The sequence below is a fragment of the Carcharhinus amblyrhynchos genome, chromosome 22, assembly GCF_965287045.1.
Source record: "Carcharhinus amblyrhynchos chromosome 22, sCarAmb.v2.hapA, whole genome shotgun sequence".
Taxonomy (NCBI): domain Eukaryota; kingdom Metazoa; phylum Chordata; class Chondrichthyes; order Carcharhiniformes; family Carcharhinidae; genus Carcharhinus; species Carcharhinus amblyrhynchos.
The window spans coordinates 13,177,051-13,193,289 of NC_137345.1; the positions used below are offsets into that span (position 1 = coordinate 13,177,051).

General features: G+C 41.3%; 1 protein-coding gene across 3 annotated transcripts in view; it reads right to left on the reverse strand.

Annotated features, from left to right (window-relative positions):
• Positions 1–201: 201 nt before the first annotated feature.
• LOC145356915 (ubiquitin carboxyl-terminal hydrolase 49-like) overlaps positions 202–16,239 on the reverse strand; it is a 75,323-nt gene continuing 59,285 nt past the window's right edge. For 2 of the 3 annotated variants that reach the window (XM_080209914.1, XM_080209915.1), the window contains exons 6-7: positions 15,811–16,031; positions 202–12,032 (exon numbers count right to left, since the gene is read on the reverse strand). In XM_080209914.1, the coding sequence (XP_080066040.1) occupies positions 11,839–12,032; positions 15,811–16,031 (415 nt within the window). In that variant the 3' untranslated portion in view covers positions 202–11,838. The remainder of the gene's footprint in view (positions 12,033–15,810; positions 16,032–16,239) is intronic. The other variant, XM_080209916.1, reaches the window with a different exon arrangement.

The following is a 16,239-nucleotide window of genomic DNA, read 5'->3' on the forward strand; positions in this document are numbered from 1 at the left end:
TGTGCATTAAATGAAGGCTAACGTATGAAGCTAGAAATAGGCTTTCACTAACATTTCATAAGAATTTAGGTAATGCAGCAGAAAGCTAGTGACATGTTGTGAAACCATAACCCCATTGTGGAGACAAGAGGAGACAATTGGAAAAGAATAAATTACTTAAAGAGAGTCACTGGATTACTGTTAAATTCTAAAGTTGTACTCTTTATTTTTCTTTATTAGGAACTTTTAACTTACAAAACAATAGATGTAGAAAGACAAAAGCTTAGAAAAATCATTTCTATTTTAAAAAAAATCAAATCACAGGATATGAAATCCAGATTGGTTGACATAGCAAGACAGTACAGGAATGGACCCTGATTCAATGTGCCATACTCTTTAATACCAAACCACATTAGCTAACACATGAACAAAGTGTCCTAATCTAACATTTAAAACCTGCTACTGAACATCCAACATAACAATACAATTCGCGAGCGGCTCCAGCCACACTCCTTGCTACCACATGCCTTCAATGAATTCATGGCACTAGCTATAAAAATTTAAAACAAAAACAAAAATAAAGGAAACATGCATGTGCTTCAAACAAAAAAAACACAATGGACCATTCTCGAGCCCCATTTACACAGGCAGTTTATAGCATATTGTACCTTTGTCAGCTAAATGAGGATTGAAACAGAACAATTTTTAAAACGTTAAAGCATTATTTTGTGATGTCACCCGAACCTTTTAACCCTGTCCTAACTTTATGCATACTTTAGAACTCTACTGCAATTTAATATTGCAGGGTAGGTTTTTGGTAATATATATTTATGGATTTTTTTAAAAAAAAGCACTTCTTCTGTGCAGTCCTGCACAAGTTTTAGAATTTACTGCACAACTTCACAGTGGTAACTTATTGTCTACAAAAGTCAGAGGGTCTCAAATTTCAGGAAAACGCTGGTAACCTACACTCTTCAACTCTTAGGAATGAAACTGGCCAGAGAATCCTTTTGGGAATGTGGGGAGAATCAATATCTCTAAGCTTTACATATGTATAATAGGGTGGGGTGGGGAAAACAATAGCCCGAGCTTTTATTTAACCATTATTGCATCCAGAGGAACAGATAGAGGGGCCATGTAAAGGATTTTTTAAGAAGTTATAATGGACAGCACTTTCATTATAGATGCACTTATTTGTTTTTGTTTCACTGAATAATAAAATTGTTTGCAGCTTTCAATGTGACAAGCAAACCTTGACAACAGGCTCTCAAACGGTTCCTTACAGTACTCGTCCAATTTCCATCTCCGAAGTCTAGATACAAGCCACTGCCTTCAACCTTGAACTACTACATTCAACAAGGCTACACTGCATTCTCTCCATCATACATACTTAGTTAAGGGTGACTATTGTGGAAAGGCAGATTGCTACTCCGCTGTCTTAAGAGCAAATTGAATTGAAAATCATTTATTTTAGCCGGTGAGATTTTCATTTAATACTCAAGGGGTAACTTTGCAATTGCATTACCCCAGTTCCCTCATCTCGGCACACTTGCCTGTGTAACTGGGGCTCTCCACATGCAGGGCAGTAAACCTTAGGAGGCAATTGAACAACTGCCTCCTTTCGGACCTGGTAACAATAGGCCTGAGTAAATTTTGTTTTTATAAAAACAAAAACATAAAAAAGAAACCGGACTTTTTTTTTTAAAAAAAACAATCTTCATCAATATATTACATTATGAAGTTCACAAAAATGTACACTAGTATATATGTGTTTTTATTTTCTTAAAATCTGCTGGTAAGAACAGTTTGTATTCACAGACACAACGAGCAGTCAGCACCACCACAGTATTGTGTTGTTTGAATCCAGAAGATGACAGTTCTTGTAATCAAGTATTAAGGTGACACTAGGGTTTTCACTATAAAGACTGTACCTTTTCCAGTCTAGTACCTGCTCACCTCAGCTGCCATACTTAAGAGTGCAAGTGCATGCGAGTAATGTACAGTCCTAGAAGAGAAATCACAACATATGACAACATAACATATATAAAAAAAACTTTTGTTACAGTTTCCTTTGTACCAATTATTTTAGTGTTCATGACAATTGAGACATTTAAATAAAACATTCAAAAAATATGAAACCATCTACAAGCAGGCTGCAATATACCGGGGGAAATAAAAAGACACATTCAGATCAATAAGCACAAGGGGCATAGCTAGCTTCTCCTACAGGCCAAGCTGAACAGCAAATAAATGGAACTGAAGATTTATTTGATATAAAATGGGCAATGTGAAACTGAAGTGTGTGTTTTGTAGACGTGTCAATTTTTACTGTCTAACTGTTATGAAGGTAGAACACGTCACCACTGCAAAGGGATTTGTAATCCGAGTGGATTTAATTGGTGAGCATCAGTGTACGACATTGGTTATACAGGCTTAGCAAAACACTGCGCAAAGGACCAGAGCTGCTGGGTCTTTTTAAACAACAGTCAGGGCCAAGGTAGAGGTTATATTCACAAGATTTTGTTTCCAATGGGAGAGAAGCAAACTTCCAATGCAAGTACTTGGAGATTGAATTGAAGGTGCAGCCATCAAGAACCGCATTCAGATAGACAAACCCCAAGTGGAAGAATTCTATATTCCTCAAGAGAGTCACGATAGAAGATCATTTCCTGAATAGGGAGTAATGCCAACTCGTTATCTGTAAACACTTATGGAATAACACTGGAGCAACATCGGAGAGGGCCCATATGTGTGTGTGTTCTTAATCAGAGGTAGGTGCGTGTCATTAGAAACATTATACAGTAACTTTAATTGAGAACAGAGGAAGAGGAAATGTTTTAGTTAAAGGAAAAAGCCCTAAACTTCCCCAGTCACCAGTTATACTTCTAAATTTATGTCAATTTGTATGCTTTGTAAATGAATAAGAATTTATAAAGCACACTGCTGACATCTTGTGACAGAAATTATAAATTACTCCTTGTGTCAATAAAGTGGACGGCTTCTCCAGCTTGCTATTTTGGATACAGTATTCCTGTTTATTGGAGCTTCACTATTTTTGCGAGGTTTCAACATTTTCCCCAAAAAGGTATTCTAAAATCTTATGCCTCAGAGCCAAGGAGCACAACAGTCTGGCTATTTCCTTGTACGCTGCCCTGTCATATAGGCAGCACTAGAGGAGTCAGGAATGAGAAAAGGTGGTTTAGTTCATCAAACTAATTTCTTTGGTACGTTAACTTGGCTCTCATGAATCCAATTGCATTTTGAAAAATATACTTTTTTTTGTTTCCGTTTCTTTGACAAATGATTCCCAAAATGTAATTATGCTTCTGTATGTGTTCTAGATTATTCCTGATTTCTCCTGACATTTCAAAGACATTTTTATCCTTCAAAAGTTTACCAATGATTTGAATTAAACCTACATAACGCAACTCGAGATTCAGAGTTAACGATTTTGGGATAATTCGGAATTTGAAACAGCAACATCTCATTCAAACCAGACTCTATATTTTTCAAAATTTCCTGATTTTAACCCTCCCCTCCAAGTCACGGGCTAAGATGGCAGGTGAGCACTGTTTGCACTATCTTCCTCCTTTATTCTGAAGTAGAAAGGTCTTCAAGAGAGTGGAGGCCTAATTTAAGTGGCAAACTTCCATCCCAATCTGGCACGCAGCATCTTGGCCAGGGGAAGGCAAGGTAAGCTATTTTCCCTATTCAAGAAGATTATGCTTCTGCCAACAGATGAAGGAATGCATCTCGAGGCTCCACCAGGGGGCCAGAGATACAGTAAGTAGTGCATATGGGAAGAAGGTGTTGCAAAGCATCATAGACAGATTAGAGGAATGGGCATCCTTAGCAGATGGAGTTCAACTTGAACAGCCAAGATTACCTGGGGACATTTTCTAGATGACTGTAGAAGCGCAAAGCGTTGTGCACTTTCAATTCCAAAATCATTTAAAAAACTAGTTCTAAAAATTAATCAGAACTTTAATGGAAGTTACAATTATTGTAGAGCCTTAGACTCCAGTTGAAGCACTGTATTTAATTTTGGGCATTTCACCTCATGATATATTGGATTTGGTGCAGGTTTACCAGAAAGATAACAGGGCTAAAAGATTACAATTATGAGGACAGGTTGCATAAACCTGGCTTGTGTTCACCTGAGTATAAAGTTTGATCTGCTTGAGTTAACACGCGAGAAAGATTTGAGATTTTAGACGTGGAGAAACCTTTTTCTCTGGAAATCAGGAGCAGCTTGCATTTGTATAGCACCTTTAAAGCAAAACGTCTTGGGATGCTTCACAGGAACATAGTCGAGCAAAGTTTGACTTCAAAGCAACATGGGGAAATATTAGGCCAGGTGACCAAAAGTTTAAGGAAAGCATTACAAAGGGTGACGCCCTGAGAGGTTTAGGAGAGGGAATTCCAGAGTTTAAGAATCTCACATGCTCAAGGCACAGCTGGCAATGGTGGGGCAAAGGAAAGCAGGGATACAGAAAGGATCATAACTGGAGGATTTGTTGTCATGCTAAGGAAAGTTAAAGAGGCAAGGCCAAGGAGGAATTTAAGGGGATATAATCTTAAAATTTGAATTAAGCCATTCAGGAAGCACTTACTCCATTCATATGGTAGAGAAAAACTGGAACTCTCCCTCCCTTAAGACTGTGGATGCTGGAAGCTTTCAATTCTTGAGATAGATTTTGTGTTGGGTAAGGTGTTGAGGGATTATGGACCAAAGGATGATAAAATAAGCTAAGTACAGATGAACCAGGTTTGAATTGAATGATATACCTCGAATCATAGAATCCTACAGTGCAGAAGAGGGCCATTTGGTCCATCGAGTCTGCACCAACCACAATCCCACCCAGGCCCCATTCCCACAAGCTCTCATAGTTACCCTACTAATCTCCCTGGCACTGGATTAATGTAGCATGGCCAAACAACCTAAACTGCACATCTTTGGACTGTGGGAGGAAACCAGAGCATTCAGAGGAAACCCACGCAGGCACAGGGAGAATGTGAAAACTCCACACAGTGACCTGAAGCTGGAATTGAACCCAGATCCCTGGCACTGTGAGACAGCAGTGCTAACCACCCCACAGGGCTGAATGGCCTACATCTGCTTCTAAGTTCCCCACAGCTGGGCTCAGCTTCGAATACTGACTCCTGTACCCCTAAAATTGCAAACTTTAACTTTTTCTTTTCTAGGTTTACCTTACGGGAAACTACTGCTGTGCGCATCAAATTAGAATCCGGGACATAAATTTCACCATTATATTTTCTGGACTCAAGTTTCCCCAAATCCTTTTGAAATAATGATCTGTATTTAATTCTACAATTTGGCTTTTAAGGATATTAAAACCAAATCTTGATTTACTTGTTAAAATGGAAATTCTTATCAATTTAGGTAAATCCTACAATAATACAGCGCTTGGTGGACAAGACCTGTAATCACTATTTAGACAATCGTTGGACAGGCTCAAATGAAATAAATGTCACTGTTATTCTGAAATCATGCACCTTAATTTGGCAGTAACATATTGAATCCACCCAGCCAGCTTTGAGCAGTTTTACTGGGAGACTTAATTGATGCAATATCTACACATTTCGCCCATCCAGAATTATTTGCTGAGTTAACGCAGCAACAACTGACTGAACCAAAACAGAAAACGCTGGAGAAACTCTGCAGGTCTGACAGCATGTGGAGCGAGAACAGAGCCAACGTTTCAAATCTGGATGGCCCTTGGTCAGAGCTGAATGCTGAGTTTCTTCAGCATTTTTGTTTTTGTTCCAGATTCCTGCATCTGCAGTATTTTACCTTTAACAGTTGAGTGAGGTAGTTACACTAGCCTAGGGAGGAGTTGGAGCATAAACCTGCTGGCAGGTTATACTGGTTAGTGTCCGAGTTATTTGTAACATGTAACCACTGCTGGATCTAGTTTACACCATTGCCAACTCTCCATAATCCTAACAGACCTGCAATAGTTACACATCACTATCTATTCAGGCTGGTGCTCACTTGGTTATCCCTCAAGAGTTGCTTCTATCGTGCTGAAGGCTGGCTTATGGCCAGGTATGGTGATGGGGAAATGGCTGCCCTGGAGTCAGTCATTCAGCCAACTGATGGATTATCCATCCTTTCTGAACTGTCACTATCTGCCAGGAAATAGTAGTCATGGAGTCACAGAATCCCTACAGTGCAGAAGGCAGCCATTTAGCCCATTGCTTCTGCACTAACCACAATCCCATCCAAGGCCCTATTCCCGTAACTCCACACATTTAGCCTGTTAATCCCCCTGACATTGGGGTCAATTTAGCATGGCCAATAACCTGCACCTCTTTGGAGTGTGGGAGGAAACTGAAGCACCTGGAGGAAACCCACGCAGACATGGGGAAAACGTGCAAACTCAGCACAGTGGCCTGAGGCCAGAATTGAACGCAGGTCCTTGGTGCTGTGAGTCAGCAGTGCTAACCACTGTGCCACCCCAAGATTGCTAAAGGAAACATTGTTCTGGGAATTAAGCTGATTCATGGCAGGACAGTATCAATTTCTCCCATGATTGAGATGCTTAGTTCTGGCTTACTTCAATCTGATCGTTATACTAAGATTTATAGGAGGAATCAGTGCCAATAGCTATTCTGTAAGCATTAGCAAATTGTGAGCACAATAAAATTGTCATTTTAACAGATCGTTCCTTTTCTACCCCATTACAGAATACAAAAGCAAGGCTATATCTCATCCAAGATTATCAAGTAATGATGGATTGACCTGTGAACCAAGAATTAATTTGACTGCTGGTTTTATAGCTTAAAGAAAAAGAGCCAATCCAGTTTTATATACTCGCTCTCATTCAAAAAGTTAATAAAACTGAAAACTATTCAACATTAGTGAACATTGCAAATAATCTCGGTCAACAGGAGTCAAACTTGTTCTTTTTTGAATGGAAACCCCTTTACTGAATCCCAGGTCTCTTTTTTTTATAAACACAGCTTCTAAAACTTCAAGAAAATTCGGACAATTTGAAACATGTCTAAAAAATGACAACGTGATATTTTCTTTTTTGCAAAAACTAGTTTGATAGCACAAGTCAAGCAAATATTTGTGCTTCAAACATAGAATATTTTCAAAAGATTTCTCAATACATCCCTGCCCTTTCCAGTTTGTTCTAAAGGAACTTGACTCACATCACTGTTGTCTTTCAACAAAAGGAAACATACAGCCATTTCTCTTTCCAGAGCATTACTGAATACATTAATACGTTTTAAAGGCAAACAAAGTGAAAAGATTTCAGTGTTGCTGCTGGGAATCAGAATTGGCAACTCAGTTTTAAATAAACAAAATTTATGACTTGGCTACAGGTTTTTCTTCCCTATCGCTCCCATGTGGAAAACCAGTACTTCATTTGCCTGCCTCCAAAATTATTCTACCATGAGGGTGGCTATTTTGTTACTCCATAGTTTGAATTTTAAAAAAAGTTTCAGCACCTTGACCGAGCAGTCACTGCTCACATGTTTACCTCAACAGTGAGTGCCAGCAGATTATTTGGCCACGGGAAATAATCAACCCATCCTCATTTGATAGGTACGCTTCCAGCCTGTGTAATTGGATGGTAATCAAGGGAGCCCTAGTTGATTAGCCCACTCCCAACTCAGGAGGTCAATTCCAGTGCCAACTGGGATCAGTTAACCTACTGATGGGCCAAACCTGGATTCTGAGAAAAGGTAATCAACCTGAAACGTAAACTTGTTTCCCTCTCAATAGAAGCTGCCTGAACTACTATGTTTTCTAGAACTTTTTATTTTTATATCAAACTTCTAGCATTCACAGTATTTTAAAGTTTATTTATTAATCACAAGTAGGCTTACATTAATGCTGCAATGAAGTTACTGTGAAAATCCCCTAGTTGCCACACTCCGGCGCCTGTTCGGGTAGACCCAGGGAGGATTTAACATGGCCAATCCACCTAATTAGCATGTCTTTTAGGTTGTGGGAGGAAACCCACGCAGACATGAGGAGAACGTGCAAACTCTGCACAGACAGTGACCCAAGCCGGGAATTGAACCTGGATCCCTGGTGCTGTGAGGCACCAGCGTTTTCCACCATGCCACCAATTTTGAAATGAAAATAGAAAAAAGATGCAGGAAATACCTCAGGTCAATGACCTTGCATCATAATAGGGAAGTATTTTGCTTTTGTTAATCTTGTTAATATGGCCAAAGGAATCTAAAATTTAACAGTTGCGATGGCAAGCCACAAATGGCAAAAATTTGAAGCCCTTGTTAAAATTGTAAAGAAACAAAATGGTATCCAAATAAATCAGCATGAAGCCAGACACAAACAACAGATTGTCTTGCTAATAAAATTGAGAGGAATTTTAAAATGGGTTAATTAAACCAGCACTGCATTGGAGAGGGAAGCACAAGCAAGACTTTTAGGTCAGAATTACACGGCAGAGGAAGATCTGGCAATTTATTTAGGTCAGCTTTGTGCTGGCGGAAGAATCATTGGTAGGTGAGTTGAGGATAGCTGGAGGGAATCCTATGGATGGATGTTTAGCACAGCACACTTAAAGAATGGCTGAAAACCGGTACCGTCCTAATACACCCTCCACTTCACTAGCAAAATAACTGGTAATTTAACACAACACAGTGATGTTATGCGCTTGCTAAAGATGTTTGTTTTGTATATTCATTTTTATTTCGTATGTGGCAAATATAAACTTTTGTTTGACCCTCTCTCCAATTTGTACTCTCTCTGTTGCATAAAAGTTTTTGCCCAAAATATATTAAAAAGATCATCAGACTGAAGCACCATTCTCAAGCTCAGCGTCACTGAACAAAATAAAACCTGATTTAAGTTATTTGAGCTGGTGTTTGAATATAAGTTGCCTTCTGGAGCTCTGTTTCAGGATTGCTTTTTCTCTCCAAAACAACTGGAGAGCAGACTGGACTCAAATAACACAACTGTCTGGTCGTGCAGTTTCTGAAAGCCTGGTGGGATAAAAGGAAACAACAACCTTCAACTAAACACGAGCTGTACCTGTAATATAATACGGATCAGGACTCGTTTACAGAAACCCATATAGCTCATATGCATCCAAATGAATTTTAGACACATGTTACAAAGATATGGACAGGCTAGCAAGCAGTACAACCAATATAAAAGTGGGGACCCAGCTCTCTTCCCGCTAACTTCACATCAATACATGTAAACTGGCTTTCTGCATAAACTCAAATGAGATGAGTCGGCAGCTGCTGAGTGCAATTTGTTACACAGAGTTCAAAACCAAAACTTCAGAAGACTGCAGAAGCATTTTCTGCACTGTATTTTATGGAGTTTATGCAAAGAATGTCATTAGTAAAGGCTTACTGCTCCGATATGGTTTAAATTGTGCTTTTTGATATTTCCAAGAGGGTGTTGAAAGGTCCTTGCGGTTTGCAAACTGCTAATAAATTGGCAGTTCATTATTAAATAGTATGCATAGAGGATCTGCAGTCGTCGTATCAGTGCACAGCTGTGGAAATTGCACAGTGCCTTGATGCTGTAACAAGCTGATGCGCACTGCTCCTCGCTGCTGTAGCAGTTAACCACCACACTAAGTATGAAATATCTTATTAAGTTTTTGAGTACCATTGTTTGTGTCAACTTATAATCAATACAAAAAAGGGACTGGGGGAGTGGAGTGATGTTGCAATAGCACCCTGAATTTTAAACCATAGGCAGAAAAGGTAGGAAATGAATTTAAACCTGTTTTTACAAACGTTACACTTTCCCCTTCCTACTCGAGGACATTTGCCAGTTCACAGTTCCACGTTGCTGGATGGAGAATGGCAAAAGTCAACAGAGTGGTCTGTTCCCGGAGGAAAGGGGAAAGTCAGCCAAAAGAGCGCTGTTCCACAGGGATAAGGTAGTCCACAGCCAAGTGATTCATGGGCATCAGACTGGCAGCTGAGTACTGAAAATAGGCTGAAATAAGAACAACAGTTTGAGAGCTGGATTTTGAACCTTACACAACATCTCACTTAGCGATGACAAATACAAAAAGATATTAAAAACACAATAACATCATACTTCAACTAGCTGTAGTCATCACCTGTAAGATGTATAGAACCAAACCGTAAAACCAAGACAAAACTATCAAACTAGTCCACAAGTGTTAAAGTCTGTGTGTAGCAGCAATTTGATAGCGGTTTGAAATCTCTAGCTGGCTTATTACTCCAGACTTGACAAAACCACAAAGGTTGATTTCCTCTTTCTCTCTCCTCCTTCTGAAGGATGTGAATTATGCTGCAGCATGGTTATCCAAGCACTGAGCATCCTGAGTTACCAGAACCTGCCTAAGGCGCGTGAGCACAATTTCCAGCAAGAGGGCAGCGATTGGGGCCATCACTAGCTGATTTACCCCCCTCCGCCCATCTAATCCAGGGGCACCATCACTACTACCACACTGGCGAAGGTTAGTTAACCCAGTGCAGTGCCAGGAACAGACACAGGAATTGCCTGATCCTTGCTACTTGATCCACTGTGGGCAACAGCCCTCGGGGCAGCCTTACTCCGAAGACTTGGTGAGCATTCAAATCCTTTAGCTGCAAGAAGGTCGAGCAGCAGAATGCTGTGTTTATTGCTTTGTTCTGAATGATCTTCTCTGAATTACTACAAAATTCTCAAAAGTAAAGCAAAACATATTGAACACGGAGGTCTCACAATTTGCAGAAACAAAAATCATACATTCTACGTACTCACACAAGATCATATTGAATAAAATTATTTTTATCCCACATTTATTTGAAATTGTTGCAAAAGTCGTAATTTACATTTCCAAAGCTGTCATTGTCATTGTTGCATGATCAGCTTACATATACACTGCCTACAGACAAGAAATTTTCTGAAAACACTAACAACTTCTACCCTTGTACAAAATCCAGCAGACAAAACTCCAGTAAGGAACAAGTTTGCAGCAAAAAGTGCATGAAGTCACTGTGGCTGCGTCATCTCCCAACACTCTTGTGTTCTGAATCTATCAGATACACAATGGAAGGATTTATCGGAAATTATCGTGAAAGGAACACCCTGTTGGGTTTATACAGTATCCGTAAATATTCACAGTGATGAGACTGGGTGGTGTGACAGTAATTCTTCACAGCACGAGTCCTTTCACTTAAAGAAAGCACAAAATCATAAAATGGGAGCAAAGGGATAAGGATTTCTCTTATGGGTTCCTTCATTCTTCCACAGCATTGGTGGCGAATCATAACTGGCACTGTGGAGCCTGGACTAATTGGTGTAGGTTCAGTGTGAGTGTGAAACAGCCCTGGGTCATCATGTGAAAATGCAGAATTAGTGAATCAGTTCAAGCATAGCTTGGTATAGCACCACGGGGAGTAAACATAACTGCACCCAGTACACAATGAAAACAGGTCAAATGTGTGTACCTATGTCAGTCATTGAATCGAGTGGCAAACAAAGGCACCTTCTGGGAGTTAAATGATGAAAATAACTGGCAGAAATCTCAAGATCAGCCGGCAACAAGAATGAGGACATAAACAGAATGGGTTTGCAATGGATATATTACCTGGGGGGAAAAAAACTTTTGCAACGATAGCGTCGAAACTGCACACCTCTACATCATCTGACCTGGGACAGTGGACACTTTGAAAACAACCATTTTAATTGACAAGTACGGAATTAAACCCTACCATACTATGCATAGGAAGGCTATATATGCTTCAGTAAACGAGCCCCAGGACATGTTTAGCCCACACGAGAACACAACAGTGTATATAATCAGCCCAAACGTGGCTCCCACTGGCTGACGCTGGGTAGTTTCAGCTGAATTCCAACAATGGTTTTTGCGTCCCATCTTAAGGGAAGGTCAGTCTCCTGTTTTTCTCTGTATTTCTGGTTGGCACCTGAGGTTCAGAATGCATTTCTGTGACAAACCCCACTCTGTTCTGCACCGTTCTTTGAGTGTAAAAGAGAATGTAGGCTTGGGTCTTGCACACTTCCTCCACACTGCACACATTTAGCTTAGAGTCATTACAGTGGACCCAAAATTCTGAAGAGGAAAAAGAAAGAATACAGCAGATTGTAAAATATGGTATTACTTATTTTTCAGTATATTTACCAATTAAATACCAATTAAATTATGTACATAAGTTGCACACCCCCCATTCTTTTTTCTCTGCTCCTCAGCTGAACGTGCTGTTTCTCCTTTGAATAACAGCAGTTTTGTGTTATTTCATTTAAGGAGCCAATCTTCAACTGCACACCTAAGGCAGGGTCAGTAGGCTATTGAGGGGCGGGCTGTTTTGGCCAAGTTCCCCACTAATTGGTGTGCTAAACAAGGTTCAATTACACTGCAATGTATGTCTGAGAAATTGACCAGAACCAGTGTGCCACCCTGGAATACTTTAAAATAGGAGGAGAGACAGGAAAGTGACACAAATTGCAGTTTCAGATTGTCTTGCATATTTCACAGTCATTTAAAACTTTTACTGCTCTCCTGGTTGAATCATTTTAAGTAAACACTCTTCACAAATGAGTCATACATTGCCAATTATTCTTCTTAAAATACAAAGGGCAACAAACAGGACAAACCTGATGTACAAAATTGCAATAATCAGGTTTTTTCCATTCTGAACCAGGAAACGAGCAAACTTGCTCGAATACGTGGCACGGCAAGTTAGCATTATTTGCAATTAAGAGGCAAAAAGCAACTCAGTTAGCAACACCCACAACTTCACTGCACACATGGGCAATCATTGTAATAATTAACAAAACACTGATAAGTTCTAATGTCCTTTTGTGCAGAGAAGGACTGTGTTCAATCTATAGCTTGAAAGACTACTGCCTATTCTGCAAGACAGCTAACAGTCATGGGAGGCAGTACTAAAGGTTTTTGATGATGGCCACCAACCCTCTGGTCACTCAAAGACTCAAAAGCGGTCATTCTTGTGTGAGCCAGGGCAATGAAGGGTTGTCAGGCTATTTGTTCTCAGAGGGCATCAAAGCCAAACAAGGTTCCATCGTCTTCTTTTACAAGTAGCGGATATGTCATCACTATGTGGAGTGAGATGCTTGGCTTAGTTTTATCACCTCTCGCCTGGGGACATTGACACCCACTATGATGTGGGGATGCCGGCATTGGACTGGGGCAAACACAGTAAGAAGTCTCACAACACCAGGTTAAAGTGCAACAGGTTTATTTGGTAGTAAACGCCACTAGCTTTTGGGGTTTGCTCGCCTGACAAAGGGGCAAACCCCAAAAGTTAGTGGCGTTTAAGAACATAAGAACATAAGAACATAAGAAATAGGAGCAGGAGTAGGCCATCTAGCCCTTCGAGCCTGCCCCGCCATTCAATAAGATCATGGCTGATCTGTCGTGGCTCAGTTCCACTTTCCCGCCCTCTCCCCATAACCCTTAATCCCCTCTCTTATCAAGAACCCATCAACCTGCTTCTTAAAAATATTTAGCGAGGCAGCCTCCACCACTTCAACGGGCAGAGAATTCCAGAGATTCACCACCCTTTGAGTGAAGAAGTTCCTCCTCAACTCCGTTCTAAACCGCCTCCCCTTTATCTTGAGGCTGTGCCCCCTAGTCCTACTGTCTTTTTTGAGCGGGAAGAGTCTCTCCACCTCTATCCTATCCATCCCATTCATCATCTTATACGTCTCAATGAGATCTCCCCTCATTCTTCTAAACTCTAACGAGTACAAGCCTAGTTTATTCAGCCTCTCCTCATAGCTCAATCCCCTCAACTCCGGTATCAGCCTAGTAAACCTCCTTTGCACTCCCTCCAGGGCCAAAATATCCTTGCGTAAGTACGGCGCCCAAAACTGCACACAGTACTCCAGCTGCGGCCTCACCAATGCCCTATACAGCTGCAGCAAGACCTCCCTACTTTTATATTCAATCCCCCTCGCTATGAAGGCCAGCATCCCATTCGCCTTCCTGACCACCTGCTGCACCTGCAAGCTGGGTTTTTGCGACTCATGCACAAGGACCCCGAGGTCCCTCTGCACCGTCGCCTGCTGCAGTTTTTCGCCACGTAAGTAATAGTCCTTCCTACCATTCTTCCTACCAAAGTGGACCACCTCACACTTGCCAACATTAAATTCCATTTGCCATTTCCTGGCCCATTCGCCCAGCCTATCTAGATCCTTCTGCAGACTCTCCACACCCTCCACACAATTTGCCTTTCCCCCAATCTTGGTGTCATCAGCAAATTTCGACACCCTGCACTCGGTTCCCTCCTCCAGATCATCTATATAAATGGTAAATAGCTGAGGCCCCAGCACCGACCCCTGGGGCACCCCACTAGTCACCAACCGCCAATCCGAATAGCACCCATTGACCCCCACTCTCTGCCTCCTATTTGACAACCAATCCTCTATCCACGCTAACACCCTACCCCCAACTCCATGTCCCCTGACCTTCTGCAATAACCTCTTGTGAGGTACCTTGTCAAACGCCTTCTGAAAATCCAGAAAGACCACATCCACCGGCTCTCCTCTATCCACTGCCCTAGACACATCCTCATAGAACTCCAGTAAATTTGTCAGACACGACTTCCCTTTAATGAAACCGTGTTGCGTCTGCCCTATCAAGCAATTCCCTTCAAGATGCCTCGCAATTTCCTCCTTAATGACGGATTCCAACATTTTACCTACCACAGACGTTAAACTAACCGGCCTATAATTCCCTGCCTTTTGCCTGGCACCCTTCTTAAACAACGGCGTAACATTAGCCGTTTTCCAATCTTCCGGCACTTCCCCGGAATCCAGCGACGTCTGGAAAATAACCACCAAGGCATCCACTATAACCTCCGCCATTTCTTTCAGAACCCTCGGATGCATTCCATCCGGTCCTGGGGACTTGTCCACAATCAGCCCCTCCAGTCTGTCGAGCACCACCTCTCTAGTAACAGTAATGTCATTAAGACCCTCCAGTCCTACCACCTTTCCATCGCTAACACCCGGCAAATTATTCACGTCCTCCTCCGTGAAGACAGAAACAAAAAAGTTATTCAATACCTTAGCCATATCCCCATCCCCTACCACTAGGTCCCCTTTCTCATCCTCTAAAGGACCAACGTTCACCCTAGCCAGCCTCTTCCTTTTTATATATTTATAAAAACTCTTGCTATCCTTTTTTATATTAAGCGCTAGCCCAGCTTCATAGCTTCTCCTACCCTCCTTTATCAACTTCTTTGTCAATCTTTGTTGACATTTAAACCTTTCCCAATCCTCTTCTCGCCCACTGCTCTTAGCTACTCTAAATTCCTCCGCTTTTAATTTAACACTTTCCTTCACCTCCTTTGTTATCCACGGCTTATTACCTCTCCTCCTACTGTCCTTTTTGACCATCGGAATAAATTTCTGCTGAGCACCAAGAAAGATCTCCTTAAAGATCCTCCACTGCTCCTCAGCAGACCTACCTTCCAACGTGCTCCCCCAGTCCACATTCGCCAATTCTTCTCTCATCCTACCATACTCCCCTCTATTCAAACAAAGGACGCGTGTCCGGGAACCCACTTTCTCCTCCTCCATCTGCAACAGAAACTCCACCATGCAATGATCACTCTCTCCAAGAGGATCCTTCACTACCAAGTAAACCTGTTGGACTTTAACCTGGTGTCGTGAGACTTCTTACTGTGTGTACCCACCATAGTAATCAATCCTGCTGACATCAGCTAACTCAGTACAAATTGAGAAACTTATATAGAAGCTTTCAGTTAGGAGGGAGGGAAGAGCATTTGCTCACTGTGACTCCAAACACCTAGAGATGGGAGTCTTTATGACCCTTTCTTACTTTTGCTTAGAGTAAAACTGACCTCCTTCTGTGTTGTAGCAGTATGCGGTATAGTGTCCTGAGCCAAATCCTTTTCCATGATGCATCACCACAGCTGAGAGGTCATAAATGAAGCTTTCCTTGCCAAGAGTGGAGGAAGAGTCCCTGCAGCAGTAAGGCTCCATGTTTAATACCTGGTCAAAGTTCACATGCACCCCTATCTTCTCACGATGGTTGCGGCCAGACCACCTAAAAACACAGTAGCTGCATCAAGAGGGAAATAAGGAACACGAGTACAGTACATCAATTCCCTGTAAAAAATGCTTACAATCTATACAAGATAACTAGATAAAAGTCAGCATTTTATTAGCTTAAATAAAACAGTTCATTATAATAACAAGGCAAAAGTTTCAACCTATATGGTGTGTGCTGGGCATGTTATTGCAGCCACAGTAGGGTTACAGACAGTACA